We start from the raw sequence: 27,504 nt of genomic DNA on the forward strand, positions 1-27,504 counted from the left end.
TGGCGTCTGCTTTGTGTTATTCCCTTTTTTATGTATGTTTTGTTGTTTTATTCTGTTGTTTTGTTTTACTTATGTATGGAATTGTGTTTTTTACTATCTGTGTCCCCCATAACGTCATGTAAGACCTCTGGGGGACACTCACTTTTTTTTTTTTTTTAAACTTTATTTGACATTTTCCCACTGTAGCTGGGCAGTCCATAGGACCCTCAGTTACAGGGGAAAGCAACCCCTGTGGTGACATTAGTCACCTGCAGAGCTGCCAGGGTCTAAGTCTGACCCTCCAGCTCTGCAGTAGCAGGGAATCCCGGGAGGTCACATGACCCCCCGAGGCTCCCGTAGTGAAAGAACTTCTTACTTTCACTTTGCCCCGACAGTGTTCATTGAGCTCTGTATATCGGGGAAGCAGAAGGCAGGAAGGGTTAAAAACCCCTCCTGCCTTCTGCTCCAGGTTATCAGCTGTCACTAACAGCTGATAACCCGTTCCTGCCTCTGACTGATTGCAGAGGCAGGAGGCTTAGAGCACCGCCGTATTTTTACGATCGGTGGTCCTTTAAGCCCAGCACCAGCCGCCGTATATATACAGTGGCTGGTCGTAAATGGGTTAAAATAGATCACCATGTGAAAAAAGAGAGAATTAAAACCCTGAATGATTTACTTGACAAAATAAAGGCTCTCAAAACGCTAAGTAAACAGACAACTTTCTTACTATATTTGATTAAGAAAGATTAAGTTGGATTTGTGAAAGGTCAACAAGCATCGGATAACACTAGAAGGGTCCTAAATCTTATGCATTGTATCGTATCGAGAAAAATACCTGGACGCCAAAAAAGGCATTTGATCATATAAATTGGTGTTCTGCTTTTGCAACTCTAGATAAAATGGCTTTGGAGGCCATATTCCCATACTCAAAAACTTTAGTGCACACATTTACTAATGGTTCTTTAGGAGATGATTTCACAGTTAGAAATGGCACCAGGCAGGGTTGCCTTTTGTCCCCGCAGATCTTCATATTGTCCCTGTATCCATTAGCGCAAGCCCTTAGAGAAACGATCTCAATCGGAGAGTGTTTCCACCTTGTATCGTTATATGCCGCTAATATCAACTTGACATTAACTGATCCCATACCCTCTCTTGATAACGCATTGGGGATCATAAAAGAGTTTGGACAAGTATCTTACTACAAAATAAATGCACAAAAATCCCAAATCTTGCCTCTGTATAATGACTTATTACATTATCTACAAAAGAAATATCATTTTGGTTGGCAAAATGAAGGTATAAAATATCTTGATATAATAATATCTTGGTACCTAAACTTGAGATATCATGCATGGGAAAGATCGACACTAGAGATGAGCGAACGTATTCGACACCTCTTAAAATGCTTTTATTGCCAAAACTGCTATAACTATTTCGTACTCTCCCTATTGAATTACTCATACTATAATGTGTTTTTATAGACATAAACAGAATCGTACCTCAATTTGTTTGGGCGCAATATGAACTTTGGGTGGCCAGCACCATACTTCCAAAGGATAGATGGTTAGGAGGTCTAAGCCTCCCGGATATTCAAGAATATTATATAGCTACACTTGTCTCCCAATTATCTCCATGTGGAGACCCGAGAACCAGAAACACTGGGTCCATAGTGAGCACCATGTAGCTTCTTCTATCCCATTTAAATCCTTACTTCTAGTTGCTTTGTGGCATTTCCTCTGCCATCCCACCTCTCTTCAAACATCTTTAAAGGTATGAAAAAAATTCCATGACTTGTTGAAACTCCAAAGCTCTTTCCTGAAAGAATACATTACTTTAGACTTGCCATCCCATATCTGGATATTTCAAGGTGGCGATCGTATGGTATACTTGCACTCATACATTTATTCTCTTGTCCAATTTGAGCAACTAAAATCTCAATATCATTTGATCCCAGGAGACCAGTACAAATATTTGCAAATACAGCATTTCTTACATGCACATAAACCTCTATTATTCTGGGGCAATTTAAATATATTTAGAATATTTTCTAAAGGAATTGTGTGTGTGTGTGTGTGTGTGTGTGTGTATATATATATATTCACATACACTAACGTGCTTGTTTCCAAAATATGTACCCACTAAGGCCTCCTGCACAGAGGCAGGACGGATTCCCATTCCCGCAGCGGAGTTCGTCCCGGTGACCCCTGCGTACCTGTCCGGCGGCTCTGCACAGCGCTGCGCAGTAGCAATCGGCGCTCTGGAGTGACCCGTGTCCCTTGATACTTCCGCAGTGCTCACTGTGGAAGTGCCGCGGGACGGCCTGCTTCCATTGACTTCAGTGGAAGCCGGCCATGCGTAACCCGCACAAAATTGCAGCATGCTGCGATTTATTATCCGCGAGCGAAAAATCGCAATCGACTTCTGCTCATGGAGATGAAATGGCGTTTTGCCATTGAGGGGCTCCCACACACTTGCGATTGCGTTTTTTCTTAACACGTTTGTCAATGGGACTTTCTATTGTAAAAAAACGCAACGCACGCAACTGCGTTTTTGGTGCTGTGTGTTGCGTTTTTCACATTGGAAAGTCCCATTGACAATCGCGTTAACAAAAAACGCAAACGCAAGTGTGTGGGAGCCCTAATACTATGGAGTGTATTTGCTGCGGAGTCTGGAGGCGAACGCCCGCCGCGGACTCGCAATGCAAATACGCCCATGTGCAGGAGATCTAAGAGAGCTAGGCCAAAGATTCAGTGACAGAATGTAAGCAAGCTTTTTGTTTGACTCATAAGGGTGTCAGTTATAGTACACATGTAGAGACAATAATGAAAATCGTGCTAAGATGCTATTATACACCAGTTCATCTAGCTCAAATATATCGTATTTGAGGAGAAATGGTGGCGACAGAGGATTGTCGCATACTTTGTAGAGTCGCCCTTTTCTCCAACAGTATTGGGACTCTGTGTTTTGGTTATTATCGTTTCTGATTGGTTACATGGTCCACAAATCTCCTTTGTTGGCTTTGATGAATATTGACTCTCATGTGATCCTGCCAACTTTTTTCGAATTCTGACCTCTAAAGTGTTGGCATTATCAAATTTAGTTATACTTGGACATTGGAAAAGTACTGACATCCCCAACATAGGAGAAACGGTCATCCTAATCAACCAGACATTTGCAATACATCTTTATTTAAATCTAGATGGAAAGACCGGATGTCTTATAATCAATGCATACCTGGACGAATGCCATAGTTTTCTACTTCTATTTTTCTGTAGACTCTTGTGCTTCTCTCAGATGGTTGATAAATCTCAGGAGCTATGTTTGTAATTTCCTTTTGTTTTACTTGGTCTATCTATCTATCTATCTATCTCATATCTATCTATCTATCTCATATCTATCTATCTATTTATCTATCTATCTATCTCCTATCTATCTATCTATCTATCAGCTAACTATCTAATATCTATCTATCTAATATCTATCTATCAGCTAACTAGCTAGCTATCTTAAACTAATACATTAAAATAATGTTTATTTTATTCCTACTTAACCTACGACGCGCGGTACATGACTATTGAATGTTATAACTGTATTTTTATTGATCCACAATCTAGTGTAACCATTTTCTTTATTTCGCATGTAGTAATATTGATTTCATTTTGGTGACTGAGAAATATAATTTGGCTCCTAAATTTTTAAATTTAGGGGGAAAAGGCGTCCAAGAGATTTTTTTTCTCCAGTCTGGAGCCCTTTGATCAAAAGCATACCACATCATTTGTCAAACATGATGGATGCAGTGTTGTGGCATGTATGGTTGCCAATGTAACTGTGTCATTGGAGTTTATTGATGATGTGATTGTGGGTAGATGTAGCAGATGTATAGAACTATACTTTCTGCTTGGATTCAGTCAAATGCTGGAAAAATGATAGCATGGCGCTTCACAATATATATGAACTAGCTGATATACTAGAGTTTGCCTGAGTTAATTTGGTACAGGTGTTTACGTGTCGTTTGCATGAAACATTTTATGAAGTCATGGTTACTTCAGAGGAACCGAGGAATAAAACATGTATACACATAGAGGAGCGTTAGATTCTCCTCAGACTGCATGTACTGATGTCCCTTTGCAGAATGTGCCACCCCTCCCACTCTCCTCACTTTTTACCTTTAAAGGTAATTGACCTTTTTATTCAAATTTAACCCTAGATAGGAGGTTGCAGCCCCTTCTTAACCTTAAAGGCATGCTCCATCACTGCAGTCCATGGCCGCTTCCTTATGTACTTTACGGCCTTTTAGTATATTCTCCTCAGTATATACACATAGAGGTGAGGTAGATTCTCCTCAGTATATGCACACAGAGATCAATTAGATTCTCCTTATTATATATACATAGAGGAGCGTTTCAATTCTCCTCAGTATATACACATAGAGGAGCGTTTGATTCTTCTCAGTACATACACATAAAGGTGAGGTAGATTCTCCTCAGTATATGCACACAGAGGTGAGGTAAATTCTCCTCAATATATACACATAGAGGAGCGTTAGATTCTTCTCAGTATATATACATAGAGGTGAAGTAGATTCTCCTCAGTATATGCACACAGAGGTCAGATTCTCCTTAGTATAGACACATAGAGGAGTGTTAGATTCTCCTCAGTATGTACACATAGAGGGGTGTTAGATTCTCCTCAGTATATGCACATAGAGGGGTGTTAGAGTCTCCTCAGTATATGCACATAGAGGTGACGTAGATTCTCCTCAGTATGCAAATCATTTCCCTAGGCTTTATGGTTTCTGAGAAAAGAACAATGTCATGTATCGTGGATTTTCACAGTTTTTCATGCTTAGAATTGAATATTGAAGTTGCAACCCCTTTACTTTTCCTATTAGGATATAAAGAATGGTTGTGGCAAATGTCAAATTTGTACGACACCCAGAAGTTACATAATATAAGGGTGCACTTACTTTTGCACTAAGCATTATATAATCAAGCTGTGACCCCTTTGCATTTCCTATTTAGGACCTAAAGAATGCTTGTGCCAAATTTCAAGTTTGTAAGACACTGGAAAGTTACAAACCATAGGAGTGCACTTACTTTTGCACTTTGCATTGAATAATCGAGTTGTGACCCCTTTACTTTTCCTATTTAGGACCTAAAGAATGGTCATACCAAATTTCAAGTTCGTATGACACCGCAAAGTTACATAATATAGGAGTGCACTTACTTTTACACTTAACATTGAATAATCAAGTTGTGACCCCTTTGCATTTAGGACATAAGGAATGGTCGTGCCAAATTTCATGTTTGTACAACACCGGGAAGTTAGAGAATTAGATTAGGTACATTGCAGGGGTGCACTTACTCTTGCAATTAGCATTGAATAATCAAATACAGCTATATAGAGAAACACAGCAGCAATCACTTATCCGACTCCAGTATGGGTCCAATAGTATGATGTCACGCCTCCGTTTGGGTTGGATCAAATACCCGCTCCAAGAATGGCAAAATAAACATATAATCAGAGGCAGCATCCACGGCAGTCCATTTCAGATAAAAGGAACTTTATTCCATGTTGGTCCCACAAGCAGCAATATACAGATGCAGCAGTACAGCCGTACAGCTGGGACCAACATAGCATTGAATAATCAAGTTGTGGCCTCTTTACTTTTCCTATTTATGACCTAAAGAATGGTTGTGGCAAATTTCAAGTTTAGAGAATTAGTGGTGAGTCAGTGAGTGAGGGTTTTCGCCTATAGATAGATAGATAAATAAGGACTCAAACATACCACAAAAGGAACCCATTAGCTTCTTAAAATGAATGTATAATCCGAAAATGACCTATTGTTTAACTTATTTTACTGTTAAACATATATTTTATTAATTTTTGGTGATCTAATTTTTCGTTTTCCATGTCGCTATATGCATTAACCACTTAATGATGACCCACCGTTACTGTGCTGCAGGCAGTGTATAGAGTGAGCTCAGGAGCTGTGCTCGCTTCATACCCGGTATGTGCTAACTGTTTCTGACAGCTGACACCCACCTGCCACGGTGTTCAATTCTTTGGATGTAGCAGCAACCAAGCAGCTAGCCAGAGGGGGCCCAGTCCAGTGCCTTACTGCCCCTTGCTCTCAGAGGTACCATGCATTGCAAACTATTGATCCCTACTAGAGATGAGCGAGCGTACTCGGAAAAGCACTACTCGCTCGAGTAATTTGCTTTATCCGAGTATCGCTGTGCTCGGGTCTGAAGATTCGGGTGCCGGCACGGAGCGGGGAGCTGCAGGGGAGAGCGGGGAGGAACGGAGGGGAGATCTTTCTCCCGCCCACTCTCCCCTGCTCCCCACTGCGACTCACCTGTCAGCCGCAGTGGCACCCGAAACTTCAGGGACGAGCACTGCGATACTCGGATAAAGCAAATTACTCGAGCGAGTAGTGCTTTTCCGAGTATGCTCGCTCATCTCTAATGCCTACCACTAGCAGGGATTAATAAACTAATATTGAACCTATTATGTATATGTACAATATACTGCTATACAGTAAACACAAGTTCACGTTTTTTCTAAATATTAAAAGTTGAAAATAATCCATTTTTCATTTAACTCGTTAGAGACCCGTCTATTTTGTGCCTTAAGGACCAAGTGATTTTCATCATTAGATTGGAAGAGCCATAGCTATATGAGGGCTTGCTTTCAGTGGGATAAGTTGTATTTTTTAATGCTACCATTCTGGGGATACATATAATGTGATCTATAACTTTTATTACAGTTTTTGGAAATTCTGCCATTGTTTTGAGGTTTTGTTTTTACAGTGTTCACCATTGTGTAAAAATAACGTCAGCATTTTCTTATGTGGATCAGCACGATTACTGCAATACCAAGCTCATATAGTTTGGGTTTTGTTTTTGTTTTTTTTACTATTTTTCACAATGAAAACATGTTTTTAAAGAAAAATAATTGAATCTGCATCGCCACTTTCTAAGAACCATAACATTTTTGTTTTTCCAGCAGTGGAGCTATGTGAGGGCTTGTTTTTTGCAGGAAGAGTTGTGGTTTTCAATAGCACTAGGTTTAGGTACATGTGACTTTTGGATTGCCTTTTATTGCATTTTTTGGGATGTGATTATTAAAACACTGGAATATTACACTGCATTACTTATGTCGTGTATTCGACTAAGCCTATGACAGAAGCCTATTAGACTCCGCGGGAGGTGAGGCCTGATCAGCTGAGTTACATGGCAGACATGGACGCCTTTGTCAGGCTTTGGGCTGCCATGGAAACCTATTGGTGCTTTGTGGTTTGCATTACGTGGTACCGATAAGTAACAGAAGGAGCCCCCTCCACCTGTCATCTGATTACATTCTGCAGTTACTAATGAGTCTGTCGAGTAAGGGATTAAACTGCCAGGATCTAAGGTTTCTCCACTACTGGCTATTAGAGTAGGAGCCAGTAGTGGAGAATTGCCAGAGTTGTGGGTTTTTTGGCACCTCGTCTCCTAAAAAAATTGAAAAGAAAATGATCAAAAGATTTATATACCCCCAAATGGTACCAATACAGAATACTGAACACCCTTAAAAAAAGAACTAGCAAATACCCACAGTGACAAAAAAAGCTATGAATCTTATGATATAGTGGCAGAGAGCAATTTTTTTTAAGTTATTTTATTTTTTTAAAGTAATAATACATAAAATCTGTATAAATTTGAAATTGTTGCATTTGTACTGACCTACAGAATAAAGTTAATGTCAGTTTTCCATTTCACCCCTTTTAAAATGTTTAAAAGTTTATCAATACATTATATGGTACATTAAATAGTACAAATAAAAAATACAACTCATCCTGCAAATAACAAGTCCTCATACTGCTGTGTCAACAGAAAATTGAAAAAGTTATAGCTCTTGAAATGTGGGAATGAAAAAAAAACAAACGGAAAATTCAACAAATTACTGGTCACTAAAGGAGTAAGGGAAAAATCCTGGCTACTGAACCTCGTAATAGGTTAACACTTCCTGTTCTGTATACTTCTCTACAGTCATCTCATTATCATCACAGGCAGGATTACAATAAAATGTACGGTAACACCTATATATAGATAACCAAGGATCTGACAATTTACAATAGTTGATGAGCACAGCTGACCTCCATCCCCTTCCTGCAGAGGTCACAGAGCACGCTCACCACACTCTACCCCAGGGGTCAATGAGTTATCTTCAGATTAGATTCCTATGATCCAAGCGACTGCTGTAAAGTATATATCTGAATGCTGTTAGCAGCAGCTCCGTAAAATGGCCACTCTCATCATCAAATACAGAAAATACGCTCCTCAACATTGAAATCGCAGCACCACAAAGAAAAAGTCAAGGAATTATGGAAATTGAGGGATTGACAGACATGTTAATGATATGCAAATGCTGAAAAATATGGAAAAAAAATATTCAAGACCTCTTGATTTACTCAGTATTGATATAAGTGCTATGCGCAGAAATATATGCACTTACACGCCTTGACATGTTATCAGTGAGGTTATTGTTGGTTGCCTGAGGAATGTTCTGCCACGCGGAATGCACTTGGCCATGCAAACCATTTTGACACTCTAGGCTTGGGATTTGATGTCTAATTTCACTCGCAGTACAGAATGGATCACTATGCGCAATTCTTCTAATCTGATGATCTGTCTGTGCAAAGGCTCACCTCTATGCCCCCCTTTTGCTGTCATTTGAGTTTGTTGTTGTTCTCCCAGCCACTGGGACAAACAACATTGAACAGTGCTAACATCTTGGCCTACGCACGTAGCTGTCTGCTGGGGTGATAGACTAATGTCTCTCAGTTCAAGGATTCTGTCCCTGTCAGTGTGAAACAAGTGGCGATAACTGGCACATCGACGACCAGGAGGCATCGCACAATCGTACTACAAGATGTTATCCGACTTTTGCAGAAATCAAACGGAAAGAAGCCTTTCCGTTTTTTTTTTTTAACATAGAAGTCAATGGGTGGTGGACATGAATGGAAATGTTTCCGCTTGCTTTCTATCTTCCTATCTGCTTCATTTTGCTAAAACGGATCTGTTATAAATGGAAATCAAAGTCCAAATGTGAATGAGGTAGAAATAATAAATATTTCTTTTTTGCGGCATAAGTTGTATTTTTTAATGGCACCACTTTGGGATACATATAATGTGTTATAAAACTTTTATTTTTTTGTGGGGGATGTAAAAAAAAAAAAAAATACCGCACAAATTCCACCATTGTTTATTGGGGTTTTGTTTTATTGGCATTCATTGTGTGCTAAAAAATAACCATGATGATATTAGTCTCTGGATTAGCGATGCAATACCAAATGTATATAGTTTCTTATTATTACTACTTTTGCACACTAGAAACCAATATGCACAATAGAGACATCGCCATGAATTATAGAGTAAATATATTTATTACAAAATGTTTAAATTGTTTTTCCAAAAAAGACATGGAAATAAATGACATTGTGACACGTATACAGACCCCAGTTCACCAATGGGTAGATGAGATTGATATTTAATTACAATTAAAAATCATGCTGCGATTTTCTGTGATAAACCTATCATAATGGTTCATCGCGGAAAATCGCCGTGACCTCAGTGTTTTGCTGCGGTGAAAATCTGCTGCGGTAAAACGCAATGCCTGCGGACAGGCGGCGTAAAAGTACATGCCCACAACCATAGCATATATATATATATATATATATATATATATATATATATATATATATATATATATATATACATACATCCGCTAGCAGTGATCAATCCATAATCTACATACCAAATAGCAGCATAATAACACACTGCCTTTAAAAGGATACAATCATATCAACAGACACAGGTAGTTCAATTAACTCTGCACAACAACAAAACATTATGGGATAAAGAGGATAGAACTACATAATATGATCAGACCCATTCAGGGAACTGAACTCTGGCACCAAACATACGCAGAGAGCTCTCAATCACTGATTGGACCGCCCATTGGACTGTTCAGCCCAGACATGACGCCTGCAGTTTGGACAGCATGTTCCAGCTGATAGACTCCCTCTTGATGGCCTTGTTTCAGATCTATTGTGGTGATGTACAGAAGCTAAGTTGTAAACAATCGGCCACTGTCCAAATACTTCTCAACCCAACTGTATATTCCTGTCTTTGTGTACTGGCATTGAACATGGGTCTCTAGTTTACATTGTGGCAGCTACCATATACCAACTCCGGATCCTAATCTCAGACAGTCTGACATTTCAGTAAACAAGTTATACAATGACCGTAAGACACTGAGTGAACCCACTGTCCTTCTCCCGTGACTTATGCAGATTTTAAAATGAGAATACCTTCCTTTGAAAATGCAGCTGAGTAAATATGTCTGTATGTGTGTTATTATTGCCATTGTGTAACGAGCAACTGCTATTGAACTCATTTTGTTTCTAAACAGGTGACTACCTGCCAGCGACCTACAGGATTCTGCATGTTGATGCATCCTCCTGCAGTTTTTCTTTAGATCCCGGAATCCTTTGGAGAATGCCTAGACTGGTGGTTAAATATTGGAGAATGAAACTAATTCCATTGTTTTTTTTATGTTCATTTCATGTGATGCCTTTAATGTTAAAGGTTTAGGCAGTGCACATGAATATAAGTTCTCCTTTCTGAATCATTTTTCTTAATGATGCAATTTTCTTTCTTCTCTTTTTTTTAGGATGTTGCAGAACAACCAGTTAAAACAAGTTCCAAGTGATGCCTTCCATAACCTTCGCAACCTTCAGTCTTTGTAAGTATAGTAAGATCAAAGTCATATCAATGATGTCAACTATGACTTGGATAAGCTATGGGTAGGGGATCATTGCTCTTCATTAGAATCACTGTTTTAACCAATAATTTTGAATTCATTACCATCACCATTTATACTATGCAATAATAGCTATATAATGCACTGTACCCCACCAAAGTAATATTGGTTCTTCAGTATTCTCATCTAAACTATTATTGGCTACTTTGAACCAGCCTGCCAAATGTTATTGGACACCTGACCGAAAACAAAAGTAGCATTTATGTATATATATATTGATATTTAGTGGGCCTCCTTTGGCTCTAATGACATTGGATGATACACTTCTACTGGTATTTCTCTCCATTCATACTGCAATTGTCTGGAGACTTCTCTCAAAGAAAATGGACACTGTTCATATTTCCTGACCCAACATTTCTGTTCACCCCCAGAGCTTTTTAGTCGGGTTCAAGACAGAGCTCTGTGCAGCCCAGTCGAATCGTGGAACATCCATATCACCAACCCAACATGAAACAACGTAGGATGTATGACAAGGCGCGTTGTCTTGTTGGAAATATTGTTGACCATTCCCAGATTATTGCCCCATTGTCGGCAGCACATTCTTGTCTAGAATGTCCAGGTACACCTCCATGTTCACGGTTCTTTTCACGACAATGAAATGGACTGAAACCATGCCACGTAAAACCTCTACAGACCATAACGGAACCTCCGCCGCACTTAACTGTTGGCACAACACACTTAGGCAAAAGGCATTCCCCAGATATCCTCCACACCCAGGTACATCCAACTGATTTGCAGATAGACTTGCGTGATTCATCTCTCCGTAGAACATTTTTCCATTGCTCAACTGTCCAATGATGACGCTCCTTTCACCATTGTAGGACGCCAGACATTTGCAAGATGAATGGAGGGCAATACCAGTTTACTTGTATCAGATAGTTGAAGAAAGTATGCCACGGAGAGTATCTGATGTCAATGGGGCCAAAGGAGACCCCACTAAGTATTAACATATGTAAATAAATGCTACTTTTTGATTCTTGCTCAGGTGTCCAATTACTCAGGTGAGATAGTGTAGTTGATAATGGAAATAACAAGGGTCCACTGATCTGCTTATGCAAAGGAGCTGCTTGTTGTATCCATTTCAATAGAGTGCTGGTTGTGTGGCATCATAGGAGTTACAGAAATAGCTGTATGATCTCCATTAAGCATAATGGTGAAAGTGGTATAGTCTAAGTGTTTAAATGAGTGAATGGAGGTTGAAGGACCCTGTTCTCCCTATAGATATGGGTCCCAGAATTGAATATACTATAAATGCCTCGATGGGAATACCTGTTTAGGAATTACCTAATGGGTTACTATATCTATAAAATCATAAAATATTTGTAATGAAAACAGACAATGATGGTGTTTTAATGACTTTGCTTTGTGACTCCATTAGACAGAGTGACGGTATGTAGTGGCACTTCTAAACAGCTGTGTAGCAGCCATGAGATGGAATGATAAGAAATAGAACAGAAAAGGTACTATGGCAAAAAGGAAGAATATTGGTTGAAGCCTGGATTGCTTTGTTCATTCAAGCTAGTTTGTGCCCCTCACAAATAGGTGGGCACTTTTTAGTTTCCTGTTTCATGCTGCTCACCAGGTGCCTCTTGCATTTTGGATTTGAACAAGGAATGCAACTTCTGAAACAAGTTAATCAATTAGGAGGACAGTGGATGGGGTTAAGAGCTTTAAGGCAACAAAGTAACCTTCACAGAAATTCCCCCCAAATGGAGGCTTTTGTTAGAATCTGCATTTGAAGCAGGTAATGTTTTGTATCCATTGTGTAGCAGAATTCGCAAAGATCAGGTAACCCCCTATTTAAAGGCAGGAGCAGCTGAGAAATGGTAAACGGTAGTTAACTCACTATCACAACTGCTATCTTGTCCTTTGTTCACAATGAAAATGACTTGTATTTGTCTATTATGGATACATTCCTGAGAGGAACTGAACTCCTAACTATTCAGAGGAGAGGAAAACTGCTACATTGTATCTGAGGGGAAACACTTGCTGTTGACCTAATACTCATTTCAGATGGAAATGACACAGCCTGTTGTGATACTTTAAAAAAACATTATGTACTGTATGTACCAAGAGGACAGTGTAACCCAATTCCCTGCTTACCAGGATGCTGTATAATCAGCAGATTTATGAAATAGGTTGCTCAAAGTATCTGAGTAAGGCTGCCCCCGAGAACATCGCACAAGATTTGTGCGTTGCGAGACACACAAATATGAACCCCATCCTTTTGAATGAAGTCATACACATGAACGATGTTTTGCTGCATTGCACTGCGATGCAGGAAACAAATCACAGCATGTTCTATCTTTCTGCGTCCTCTCACATTGCAGCGCCCATTGTTTTCAATAGGGCCAGCAGCAGCATCACGCCACGTGCCAGGTACACACAGTGCAATGCGAGGTGTCCCATTGGAAACAATGGGAGAAACCCTGCGATCCTCCTCCGCGGCTGACAGCCACGACGGATGATGTCTACAGCCCCCAAGTGATGTGAGGCTGTTGACATAAAAACGCCTTGCATCCGCAGGGAATTGGGTGAAAATGGCACCCATTCATTCGAATCGCAGCATGTTCTATTCTTGTCCAATTTTTGGACAAGAATAGCATTTGTCAATGTGCATTCTCCAAAACATCTCGAGGGTAATTTTTTTAACGTCTGCGTGCAAGTACCCTTATTCAGAAAAATATGATGTTCTACAGATGGATAAGATCAATTAGTTGACGGAAGAAAAATACAAAGATAGCCATGAAGACACCTTAATACTGAAAATCTGTATGCCCTTGGTAATTTAAGCTTCTCATTAGCTTACTAAGCTGTTTTATGAATGAGCAAAATAAGTGCTGCCAACTGAGGCTGCAAATGGCACTGTGAACTTAGCATTAGAGTTACAGTATTAATTACGAGTATTTATGAATGAGTAGTAATACCTTTTGCCTAATGCTGGGTTCCACCTCTGGCAGATGTTCCATGAACGCCATTTAGTTTTGTTTATTCATAAGACAACTTAGTGACCAGAAGAGCTGGAAACGGGAGAGAGAACCATATTTCAGGACTTTTAAGGTCTGCTTCACATTTGATTGGCTGATAGCCAATGATCTCAAGTCTTAAAGGGGTTGCCTGATATGTTTTTTTCTTTCTTCTTTAAAACCATTCTGGCATATATTTACCTCTCCTGGTTCCCTTCATCTCCTGCACCACAACTCCAAATGATGTGCCCAGTCTTTGTTTACAAGCTGCCGTCAGCTGCAGCCATTCACCGAGTACAGCGCTCAATCACTGAGGTCAGTAATTGGCTGCAGCAGCCTGTGACCTCCCATACATAGACTGCTGCAGTCTATAAACATTATGTCACACTGAAGCTGTCAATTTGGGTGATGCAGGGAGCCAAGCGAGGGTAGTATATGCTAGTTTGTTGTTTTCTATGATGGGGACTCTGATTTTAAAGAAAAAAATGTTGGACAATCCCTTTAAGGCAATTTTACAGGGGCCAATGATCAGCCACAAATATTTGCCCAAACATTCATTTCCCTGATCTTTGCGCCCCATGTAAAGGGATCAGTAATCAGCCGACATACAAGCAAAACAGACTCCTAACTCCTTTGACGTATGAGTCAAAGGACTAATGAGTGCCTTGTTGTCACTTTTATATGCAGGCTTCATTAATATGCGTATTCTTTTTCTGTGTCCATACATGTGAAGAGATAACTGAACACTCCAAAATCATGTGCAGTGTTCCAACCAGTAAACTAAAACAATTCTTGCCTTCAAGGTACGTCTGGATGAAGCATGTAAACATTTCAGCTTTGTCCTTTTGTTGATAGAAGTTTGACTTGTTTGGATTTATAATCTACATTTTCATTGCAAACATTTGTCAGAATTTTGACATGTAGAGTTAAACCATTACAAAGACCTTGTGTTTTCTGCATTGGTACGGCATTAGAGGAGTGCGCAGGCAGACTGTGTCTTCTACATGTCTATGCACTTTGCTGGGAGTTATTTTTCTAGTCCTTGGTATTTGAATGGCATTCATTCAGTAGTTTGCTTCATTGTATGCAACATAATTCCATAATTCATATTGTAACCACGCCAAACATGCAACATGCAAAAAAGTATATTCTGACAACTGCAATCAGCACAATCTCCAGATCATAATTTACAGTCAGCTTCTGATGCTCTGGAATGCACAAACCAGAGAGATCCCAAATTAGCTGATGGCCATACTTAATAAATAGTAAAACTTACTAGATCATTGTGTGAAGCCAAATGTACTCCCTTATATCTTTAAATGTTTTGTTTTAATGAAAAGAAATACATTCCATTAACTTGAGCAAAAGATGAGCAATCGTGCTGTGGAATAATCCAGATCCTTAGTATTATTGTCACATTAGACATTGCTAGAGGAAACTATAACAAATAGTTCCATCAGGTGCGGTTCTTATACAGTAACTCCTAACTGACATACCTGCTGTGACATATGTCTGACTACATGTCACGCATCCCAAACCAAAAAGTGTCAGAAAAGAGAAAGTGTTATTAAAACGTCTACAGACATAAAAGGAATGTTCCATTTTATAATTGTAGACCTGCCACAATGCGTTTTCCCTATATTGCATCCATCCCTGATGTCTCAATTGCTGGTCAGTTCCAGCCCAGGTAGACCGTTATCGTATAATTAGCTACTTTTGTGTGAAGGTCCGGAGTCCAGGTCAGAAGTCACTAGTGCCGTGCTTTGTGAAGAAAGAGCATGTAAAAAGGTCTTATGGAAACAAATTGCTGCATGTAGAACTGAATAGGAAGGAGGTCATTAAGATGTCTGAAAATGACCTTCTGACTTGTGTGTTGTGAAAGATAAGAAGGTCTCTCTAATGATAATGCCACAGTACAGTGCTACTCACAGCAAGCACCATAAAAGTGTTAGAGTTTTTTTGGTCTCATCCAAAAGAGTTCGGAGCACCTCATAAGAAAATGCCTTTGTTAATTCTGCAATAATTTTAGTAGTAATATGGACGAGGTGTTTGGTTTTGATCTGTTGAGATAACGTGGAGTTTTATTAATTGTATGTGAGACACTTAATGTTTGATAAATGGGGAGAGAAAGGCAAGCTGAGTAAAAGACTGAAATATTAAGCATGTGCTTTTTTCTTTACATCACCACTAGAGATGAGCGAGTATACTCGCTAAGGCTAACTACTCGAGCGAGTAGTGCCTTAGCCGAGTATCCTCCTGCTCGTCTGTAAAGATTCGGCTGCCGGTGCGGGTGACAGGTGAGTTGCAGGGGGGAGAGAGGGAGAGAGAGATCTCCCCGCTCTCCCCCGCCGCTCCCCACCCCTTCCGGCCCCCGAATCTTTAGAGACGAGCGGGAGGATACTCGGCTAAGGCACTACTCGCTCGAGTAGTTAGCCTTAGCGAGTATACTCGCTCATCTCTAATCACCACACATTGAACAAATCTTTATATCTGTGTTTCCTACATTTTTATAATAATGGGTGACAGACACAAATGGAAACTATTCATTTTGTTTCTGTTTGGGCATCTGATTAACCGATCCGTTAAAATATGTTGTGTATGTGAAGTCGTAAAACGAGAACTAAAAACGAAAACAAAAAAATCCATTAAAAACTGTTCATAATAGATAAGAAATTATTGCAAATGGAACCAAAGTATGCTTTTTTATGGATTTGTTTAATGGATCCTTCAAAATACACAATCTTTCCAGTTTGCATCAGTTAAGAGCCTTCTACACAGGACAACTGTCGGACACAAAAGCACCCAACAGCCGTCCAAGCGATCATCGCTCCTGTTTTTTTACACAGGAGCGATCATCGCTCAGTGAATAGAGGCAGACCTTGCTGGAGATTGTTCCAGCCTGCCCTCCTCCATTCACAGTAAACCGGCAGTGATGAAGGTAACAGTAATGGATCAGTAACCTGAGTGACAGCATAATTCTCCAATAACAAGTTATTCTTTTTTATTTTTTGCCTTTAGGCGATTGGATGCCAACCATATCAGCTATGTACCACCAAACTGCTTTAATGGCCTAAATTCACTTCGTCACCTGTGGTTGGATGACAATTCTCTGAGTGAAATTCCAGTTAGGGCACTGGAAAGTTTGTCAGCCCTTCAAGCCATGACGCTGGCATTAAACAAGATTCACCACATACCAGATCATGCATTCAAGAACCTCTCCAGCCTTGTGGTCTTGTGAGTTTATCTATATGTACATTTCATTGTGGGACACAAATAGTTACTATCCATTCACTAGTAGAATCAGTTTTTGGAGTTTATGGTTATTTATAGGAGGATTTAGAGGTCTTTTACTCTTCACTCTAAATAAGTATAAATGTACGTCTCTAGAGAGCATATTTTTCCCGTTGGAGATTTATGTTGGATTTACGTCCTGCTACATTGAAAGGGGTGAAATTTGCAATTGAACTCCACAACAGAGATGGTCACGCTAGAGATTTTACCACAGGTCAATTTTTGTTTGGAGATTTTCACAGCATATGGATACGATTTGTAAAATCCTGTCTACTTGCTGGCTACTGTGTTATGCAAATTGGATGGTAAACTCTGCAGCATTTCAATCCAGTGTGAATTTACCCTAAATGTTATAGCTTCAGTCTGTGCCCAATCACAGTGTCTGTTAGACCCCATTTACTCTGATAGATGATCGCTCAAGCGACAGTTTGAGTGACAGTTTTGACCGATCATCCTTGCATAGTCTATAGTAGTTAAGTAGCTACCAAAGAGCTATGCAGGCGGAGCGGGACACCACCTCTATCACTCGGCGAACAACACAACTGTTTTGCATAAGCAAACAGCTGCATTGTTCTCTGCGCTTACAGCTCAGGTCCCGCTGTGAACCACCAGCGGGACATGCGCTGAAATAATCTTATCGGCGCTGCCGACTGTGATAACAGCCTGCACCGCTGATAACAGTTCATTGCTCAATTCTAGAAAATTAGAATTGAGCGAGGAACGAATCGTGCATGAAAACTGCACGATGTCTGTGCATTTGAATTATCACCCAAAAGATGGCTTTGAGCGAATTTTGAGTGAGAATCGTGTCTAAATGAGCCTTTACACAGAAGTGAATAAGAGGTCACATAACAGGCCACTTAGCTTGTAGCGGAAACAAATTATGTATTTTTAAAAGATTAATATTTATAAGCGTCCATTTTAATCAAGACACATAGGTAGAAATTCAAGAGCATCAGAGTATTTGTGCAAAAACATTTTGGGGAGAGATATTCATTGGCTTGCTCATAAAAAAACCTTATGGGATACTGCTATTCATTGACTTGCTCATAATGCATACTGAATAAAACATACAGGAGGTAGGATCGTCATGAATCTTTCTAAATCCCTTCACCTTGTCTATTAAAAGCATGCATTTTACAACAAATTCATGATCCTGTTCAGCAATAAAATAGGACAGATATATACTACAATGGGCCATCTTGTTGGAAACTTGTAGGTTTCCACATTATACTGCTGCATTTTAATACACCTTTCAGGAAATTGTATGCCAGCAGGAATTTCCATTTCTCTTTGGCGGAAATATTTCCCAAAGTAAAATGTGCCGCAGGCAGACTTTACATTGTTGTTTTTTAAGTTGCAGGAGCCTCATGAGACACATAAGAACGTTTTGCTTATTAACATTGAGTTATAGCGTTTCTTCTACAGGTCTAAAGAAGTTATTGAGTTTTCTTTTACACTAGAGTATAATAAGTTTCTAATACTGGAAGCTAAACTCTAAAAACAGACCCAAATGTGCGGGTTCATGATACATTTTCTATTGCAGAAAAGCTAATGTTGACATAGTAATGTGTCTGACATACATTTCTGTCAAAGTTTATTGTGAATTGCACCTTTTGAGACTATTGTCCGATACATCGCCATTTAGTTCCATGACAACATCGATGGAATATAACGTATTATATCATTTCTGCTTGACACATCTGTATGGCAAAATCAGTAGGCACACAGAAGTAGCAATACTGCACATCTTCAACTTATTCTTTAACTCTATAACTGCTGCCCCTCTTTTCGAAGGAAGAAAGTGAAAGTCTCAGGAGCATGCCCTCCAATAAATTCTTTGGCAGTGCTTGACTTGTATACAATAAGTGCATGGTTGAAAACACGTTTCTTTAGAAACTTCCATTGAAGACGTTTGCATAGGTTCACTGTGCGCAGCATGCTATCCTGACTGTGCTTTTAATGTTCCCCTGCAGACATCTCCATAACAATAGGATCGACTCCCTGGGAAAGAAATGCTTTGACGGGCTCCACAGTCTGGAGACTTTGTGAGTTGACCTCTTATTTGTTTCAGTCCTTTCACTGTTTTCATTGATATTCTAAAAAGAATAAAAATAGCTCAAAAGCCAAACATGCTTTTTGGCTTGCCTAATTGCCAAGTGTTTAGTGCAATTGTTCATATGATGACTGTATAAAACAAATCCTGTATCTGGCAACAATGCCTTCCGTACCTTTTCTAAGCTATTACTCATGCAAAAGGAGACCTATGAGAAGCTCAAGTGGAAGGTCTTCTACACAGCTACAATTCTTTATTCATATTTGAATGTATTACCTCTGGCTTTAAACTACAGTGGCTATAAAATGGCTACACACCCCTGTTAAAATGCTATGTTTCTATTAAGTTCTAGTCGGCTTTTCCTGTCATTTTCTTAGTAGCATCTTTCAGCAAAAACCATGGTCCGCAAAGAGCTTACAACACATCAAAGTGATGTGATTGTTGAAAGGTATCAGTCAGGAGAGGGGGACCAAAACATCTCCAAGGCATTATATATACCATGGAACACAGTGAAGATGATCATCAAGAAGTGGATTAAATTTGGCACAACAGTGATATTGCCATGAACTGAACATCCCTCAAAAATTGATGAAAACACCAGAAGAAAATTGGTCCAGGAGGCTACCAAGAGGCCTACAGCAACATTAAAGGAGCTGCAGGAGTTTTTGGCAAGTACTGGTTGTGTAGTGCATGTGAAAACTATCTCCCATATTCTTCATATATCTGGGCGGTGGGGTAGGGTGGCAAGACAGGAGCCTTTTCTTACAAAAAAACACATACAAACCTGGCTATTTTAGCCAAAACCACATTAAGTCTCCTAAAAGTATGATGGAGAACGTGTTCTGGTCTGAGGAGAGCAAAGTTTACCTTTTTGGCCATAATTCCAAAAGCTATGTTTGACGCAAAGCCAACACTGCGCATCACCAAAAGAGCACCAGACCCGCAGTGAGGATGGTGGAGGCAGCATTATGCTTTGTTTTTCTGCTGCTGGAACTGGGGCTTTATTCAAGGTGGAGGGAATCATGAACAGTTCTAAATATCAGTCCTTTTTGGCACAAAACCTTCAGGTATCTGCTAAAAATCTGACTATGAAGAGAAATTTCACCTTTCAGCACGGCAACGGCCCTAAACATACCTGCAAATCAACTAAAGAATGGCCAAAGGAGACAAAAGTTTTGGAATGACCCAGTCCACACATGAATCCCATTGAAGATATGTGGGTTGACCTGAATAGGGCGCGACACACCAGATGCCCTCGCAATCTATTAGATCTGGAATGCTTTTGCAAGAACGAGTGGGCAAAGATTGCCAAGTCAAGATGTGCCATTCTGGTAGACACCTAACGATACCCAAAAAGACTGAATGTTGTCATAAAATCAAAAGGTACATCAACAAAGTATTAATTTTAGGGGGTGTATATTTAAGTAACCACTTTATTTTATTTATTTATTTTTATTTTCCACTCTAAAAGATTTCAGTTTGTTTTTTAATGGAATTATACAGATAATTGGTCACATTGAAGATGAAAATAAATGTGAAATTATTCATCTTTGTCGGATTTATTAACATGACAAAAACATGGCATTTTAACAAGGGTTTTTAGATCCATGGTAGCTCACTTAAAAAATAAAAACAGCTGTAAGTCCTTTAAAATTAGAAAAAAGAACAAGACTCAGTTTTTGGTTTTCCCAGCAATCCAGCACTGGTTCTTCTGGCTTCTGCGGTCCTTCTGATCTTTATTTACAAGCAGCCAGTATGTAACCGCTGCCGCCAGTTAGTAGCCCCAGTGGTCATGTGCCATACTACTATCCTCACCGCTCAGCGCCGGGAGTCATACTGACGATATTTTGGCACGTGACCGTGGGAGCACTAGTGCTAGAACATCGGGAGAAGCAAGACGTGTGTAGTGTTTTTTTTTTCCTTCTAATTTTATACCATTTACAGCTGATTTTATTTTTTTTTAAGTTGAATGACTCCTTTAATATATTTTAAACTGGTTGTTCGGAATTAGAAAACACATTTTGTTTTGTGCTGAAACAGTACCGTATCTGTTCAAGGTCTGTGTTTGATACTGCACATCATTCCCAGTCATTTGAATGAAGATGATCTGCAATACCAGATATACCGGTAGTTGTGAGCAGAAGTGGAGCTGTTTTTGGAATACAAAATCCATTTTCCTATTCCTAGACAACCTCTTTAAGAGTTTTTTTCACATTACCTTTAAAAACCTCCATTTGGGGCCATAACGGTAATGTGAACAAAGCCTGAGAGGCTTTAAGGAAGCCAACTGCCCCTAAAAGGCAGACATGGGAGGAAACAATATTAGACATGTTAGATTTAATTTTGCCAAATATTTCTTTTCCACTGAAGATTGGTGCTGCCAAAGGTGTCTATCAGTGGCTTATCCTCCTGCTCTACTTCCTCCCTTATAGATGAGAAAGCTGGTAGAAAATGTGGACTTCTCTGCAGTGCCTGTGAGGAAGGGGATGCCCATCAGATCCATGTCACCTATTGTGGATGCTAATAAGACTAATTTTAGGAGAGCCCTGTTCTACTCTTTAAGCCCTTCCCATTCCAGGATGTACATTTCCATCCTGGAGTGTCGGGGTATGTATGAAGAGAGGTCGTGGGACGACCTCTCTTTATACCACGCAGGCGCCAGCTGTTTATTACATCTGACACGCGTGGGCAATAGCTGATATCCGCTGCGCAGCCAATCGTGGCTATTAACCCTATAAATGCCTCTGTCAATTCTGACAGCGGCATTTAAATCCCCTGACTGATGTTCGGGGGTCCCGTACGTGAGATTGCAGGAAGCCCTACAGGTGTCATGGCATCCAGGGGCCTTCTGAAAGGCCCCAGGGCTGCCTTAGGAGACTGACTATCAAGCCATCCCCAGGGCTGCCTTAGGAGACTGACTATCAAGCCATCCCCGTGGGGTGGCTTGATAGACTGTTTGTCAAATCGCAGTATGAGTAATTGCTATAGCATTACGTCAAACTGCAGGAGTGATCAAAGCATCACATGTTGTAGTCCCCCAGGGGGGCCTTTAAAAAAAAGTGAAAATAAGATTAATAAAGTTTTATTAATTGTAAAAAAAAAAGTATTAAAAGTATAAATCACCCCCTTTTGCCATATCTATAATAACAAAATCTAAATCATAAAAGAAAAATACAAATTTGGTATCGATTTATCTGTAAAAGTCCAAACTATCAAAGTAGCACATTATTTGGCCCGCACAGTGAACGCTGTCCGAATAAAAAAAAAAAATTTAAAGAACGCCAGAAATGCACTTTTGTAAGTCACCCTGTCTCCCAGAAAAAATGCAATAAAAAGCGATCAAAAAGTCATATGTATTCCAAAATGAGCCCTCGTACAACTATGCCGATGGAAAAATAAAAAAGTTAATGCGCACAGAAGATGCAGCAGAAAATAATTTTAAAAAATTAAATGTCTTTGAAAAAGTAGTACAGTAAAAAAAAACCTATACAAGTTTGGTATCGCAGTAATCGCACCGACCCATAGAATAAAGTTATCATGTCATTTTTGTTGCAATTTGTGCACCGTACAAACAAGACGCACTGAAATATGGCAGAGTGTCTTTTTTTTTTTTTACTCCACTTAGAATTTTTTAAAAGTTTTTCAGTACATTATATGGTATATTAAATAGCACCATTGAAAAGTACAACTCGTCCCGCAAAAAAAAAAGCCCTCACGCAGCAACGTCGATGAATAAATAAAGGAGTTTCGATTTTTTTTAAAGGGGGGAGGAAAAAACTAAAATGAAAAAAAAGGGGGCCGCGTCATGAAGGGGTAAAAGCAGTTATAGGTGTTGCTTCTGTTTTACATAAGCTTTACAAGCATTGACATATAGCTTATAGAAACATTAGTCTGATAAGAACTGGAGGATACAGAACTACTACTTTTAATTTTGACAATGTTCCTTGCTGAAATAATTTTATGCAAATGAGTAAGTTAATCACGTAACATGCAGGATATCCTCCTTTGTATAACAAGTAACATAGTAACATAACATAGTATGTTAGGCTGAAAAAAGACAAATGTCTATCCAGTTCAGCCTGTTTCCATCCACCATGTTGATCCAGAGGAAGGTTAAAAAAACAAAAAAAAACAATGAGGTAGAAGCCAATTGACCCCACTTTGGGGTAAAAAATTCCTTCCTGACTCCATAATGGCCGTCAGAATAAAGTGCTTGCTTGAATAGTAGCTGTTCACAGTCCTGTTCTCCTCTCTGGCGAGTGGTTAGGGTGACTATCAAACGTTGTTATGTTCAATTGTGGTCTAGGTAAGGTGGAAGTGGAACTCGCTTTGTCTCCTGAAATAATTGTACTGTCTTTAACTCTGAAGTGGCACCAGCCAGCTTAGAAAGGCTTATACACAGTACATATTTTTGTTTTTTTGGCAGCACATTCTCAGCGGTAGAGCTTTCTTTTACAAGGATTATGCACATAAAAGCCTCTCGCAGACTCTGAAAAGTGATTTTTTAACTGTGTTTATAATAACATAGCTTTTAAATCCAGAGATGAAGTGTAGTTTCCTCCTTAGCAAATAATATAGTGATAAAAAGAAGATTGCAGATCCGAGGGCAAGGCCTTTCATTTAGCCGTAGAGAGATCTGTGCTCGCTGCACCACACAAGCTTGAAATGTGCACATCAAAAACGGCAGACGTACAAAATACAACTAGGCAGAGAGCGGGGCCTCACTCCGACTTTACCATACATAACGAGTGTATAATTAACTCCCTACTACCATGTACTTTGCATTATTACAATTTACATACATACTGTCTTATTATAGGCATATTGTGGCCTGAAGATTGGACACAGTGCAATAATGTTGGTGCGTTCAGTTAAACTCAAAGCACAAATCGGAATTCTATACATTTCTTTAAGAAGAATGATAATCTCATCTTAGAGACTAGAGATGAGCGAATCTACTCGGTTCGGGTGTTTTTGAACTCGAGCACCGCTTTTTCCGAGTAACTCACTACTCGGACGAAAAGATTAGGAGGGCGCCGGGGGTGAGCGGGGGGTTGCAGAGGGGAGTGGGGGGGGGGGAGAGAGAGAGCGACTTCCCCTATGTTTCCCCACTGCTACCCCCTGCTCCACCACGCCGCCCCCCAAATCTTTTCGTCCGAGTAGTGAGTTACTCGGAAAAAGTGGTGCTCGAGTTCAAAAACACCCAAACCGAGTAGGTTCGCTCATCTCTATTAGAGACCCTATTCATCACATTAAAGATACCTCATTCCTATATGAAGATGCCATTGATTTAAGCTACTGTCCCGTAGCTCCACTACTCAATGACGGCATGGTCACTTGCATCTCACTTAAATGGAATTAATGTGAGAATCCTCATCCCAATTACCCCTATTCAACATAATATATTATGTGGACATTGATTTGCATGGTGACTTAGACTTACATAGTGGCCCACTGGCAAGGCCATACTTCCGCGTGATATAGCAGGTTGTGCCACAGTTTTGTGTCGCAAATTCCTTCAGCGTTATCTCAACACTGCAGCCAGGAGGCAAACTTTTTTAGGATTTGTTTGTAGGTTTAACTTATGGTACAAGTCTTAATAGCTGAATATAATTGCATAGTAGAACCCGTAAAGAAGGTAATGGCACCATTACACAGTGGTTTTGTAATGTGTAATGTGTTTAAAAATTCCTCACAAAACTATGATTTTAATCATTGCCGATGATTTTCATTGCTCAAAAAATGCTAAATACTTCTAATAATTGTAATGTAATAATTGTAAATGTTAAATGCGCTAAATGGTTCTCTATACTTCGGGCTGCTATTGACAATTGTTTAGCATTTTCGGTTTTGTAAGACTTTCCAAGCACCAGGTTGTGTTCAGCGGTGTGGAATTGTCTGCATGAATGCGCCCTCTGCTGGGATTATGTGTTTAAGGTGTACTTTCTCTTCTGGCTTAGAGATCTGAACTACAACAATCTAGATGAGTTTCCTGCTGCTATCAAAACCCTTAGAAACCTTAAAGAACTGTAAGTAATTGTACAATATTACAGTAAAGGGGCTAATTTAATGCTGTGTGAACACGGCTATCATGTAGAAAACATTATTATATCACATATATTTTTAAGTTGTTATGAAATATACTGTATGCAAGGGGGTACATGCCAGAGATGCTATACCTGCGGAGAAGGAGTCCATAATACAGCAAATGTGAAAGACTGATCAATGCTCTTTTGAACGAGCCTAAGATGTGTCTCTCTGTATAAACAGGCTGAATGAAAGTGAACGAGCTAACAGGATCCATAGTGTCTGTAGTATAAGCAGTGTTGCTCCACAGTATCTCATTTTATATGTATATATATATATACATACACACATATTATTGACAGTAACTGTATAACCGTATAATATACCTGCAGTGCCGCCGCAGAGGTAATAAAGCATTACGCAGCTCTTCTTGAACACAGTGGGCTGTCTTATGTCATGCACAGGCATACAGGGTCCTCCAGATCAAGAGAGACACTCTTTGTAATCGCCACTCTGGCTAGTTAATTATGGTTTTAAATGGACCACTCCGCCAACCAAGAATTCACTGCTGGTATATTTGAAAGTGTTCTTCTTTAGCTAGACAACCCATTTAAGTGAGAGGAAATAGAAGCAGAGCTCCTCTATACAACATTAAAGGGGTTGTCCCGCGAAAGCAAGTGGGGTTATACACTTCTGCATGGCCATATTAATGCACTTTGTAATATACATCGTGCATTAATTATGAGCCATACAGAAGTTATTCACTTACCTGTTCCGTTGCTAGCGTCCACGTCGCCATGGTGCCGTCTAATTTCAGCGTCTAATCGCCCGATTAGACGCGCTTACGCAGTCCGGTCTTCTCCCTGGTGAATGGGGCCGCTCGTGCCGGAGAGCTGGTCCTCGTAGCTCCGCCCCGTCACGTGTGCCGATTCCAGCCAATCAGGAGGCTGGAATCGGCAATGGACCGCACAGAGCCCACGGTGCACCATGGGAGAAGACCCGCGGTGCATCGTGGGTGAAGATCCCGGCGGCCATCTTGCTAAGGTAAGGAAGAAGTCGCCGCAGCGCGGGGATTCGGGTAAGTACTAAACGTTTTTTTTTTTTTAACACATGCATTGGGTTTGTCTCGCGCCGAACGGGGGGCCTATTGAAAAAAAAAACAAACCCGTTTCGGCGCGGGACAACCCCTTTAAGATGGATATCAGCATTGCTTTCATACAGCAGCATTGGCTTTGGACACTAGTATATAAATAGTAAATGGTGATGTTCACACTAGTGTCCAAAGCCAATTCTGCTGTACACTTTCATATACACTACCAGTGAATTCTTGGTTAGCAGAGGGGTCCATTTAGAACCATAATTAACTAGCCAGAGTGGAGATTACAAAGAGTGCATCTCTATCTGGAGGACCCTGCATGCCTGCCTGTATTACGTAAGACAGCCCAAAGTTTTCACTTTTAGACAACTCACAATGACTTGATGAGATACCAATGTGCTGTGTTCAAAATATACGGGCGTTGTATTTGTGCATAACAAGATAAGTCTTTGCATCGTACAATGTATGACTATGTTACCCAATGCCAATAAAGCAGGTTAAACATACATAAGACACCCCGCTGTGTATATATAGTTAGATTATAGTTAGATTGTTATTGTGGGAAACAAATTAAGAAATGTATACTTGATCCTTCCTGAATATTTTATTTTCTGTTGTCATGGATTAAAAATATGATTATGTTTAATAAGGCTTTTCACATTTCATGTTTTAGGGGATTCCATAGCAACAATATCAGGTCTATCCCTGAACATGCATTTATTGGGAATCCTTCCCTTATTACAATGTAAGTAGACAGAGTATATGTCATTCTTAATGTAAAGCTTGTGGTTCATATTGTGAGTATTAGAATACTGTAATTTCTCTAGAACTGTGAATGTGATCGGACTAATTCTTCATAATGGGAGCTCCAAAAATGTGATACATCAATGTAAACTAACAAACATATGAACCGCTGAAAGACTAGCAAATAATAACACATTCTAGTGACGATCAATTTGATCAAGGTCTCATGTCCACGGCACGCAGTGCACCCTCTGCAGATCTAAGCTTCAGATGCGCAGCGGGTGCACTGCGGATCGTGTTAAAAATGATTTTTTAACAATTGCGGGTGGTCGCGGATTCTGTGTTTTTTCCACACGGGTGTACGCGGATTTGAATTGCAGATTCCGCGTGGAAATTAATGAAAAACAAAATGGCCGACAGATGTTTCTGAGAAAACTCCTTTTCCCCACCCACCAGGCTTCAAATCAGCACGTGCG

At 39.8% G+C, this 27,504-nt stretch overlaps 1 protein-coding gene across 1 annotated transcript in view; it reads left to right on the plus strand.

Annotated features, from left to right (window-relative positions):
- LGR5 (leucine rich repeat containing G protein-coupled receptor 5) overlaps positions 1-27,504 on the plus strand; it is a 142,657-nt gene that overhangs the window by 84,766 nt on the left and 30,387 nt on the right. Inside the window, exons 4-8 of the mRNA XM_066591640.1 lie at positions 10,699-10,770; positions 16,833-17,048; positions 19,082-19,153; positions 25,122-25,190; positions 26,958-27,029. Of these exons, the coding sequence (XP_066447737.1) occupies positions 10,699-10,770; positions 16,833-17,048; positions 19,082-19,153; positions 25,122-25,190; positions 26,958-27,029 (501 nt within the window). The remainder of the gene's footprint in view (positions 1-10,698; positions 10,771-16,832; positions 17,049-19,081; positions 19,154-25,121; positions 25,191-26,957; positions 27,030-27,504) is intronic.

The sequence above is a fragment of the Eleutherodactylus coqui genome, chromosome 2 (assembly GCF_035609145.1).
Source record: "Eleutherodactylus coqui strain aEleCoq1 chromosome 2, aEleCoq1.hap1, whole genome shotgun sequence".
Classification (NCBI taxonomy): domain Eukaryota; kingdom Metazoa; phylum Chordata; class Amphibia; order Anura; family Eleutherodactylidae; genus Eleutherodactylus; species Eleutherodactylus coqui.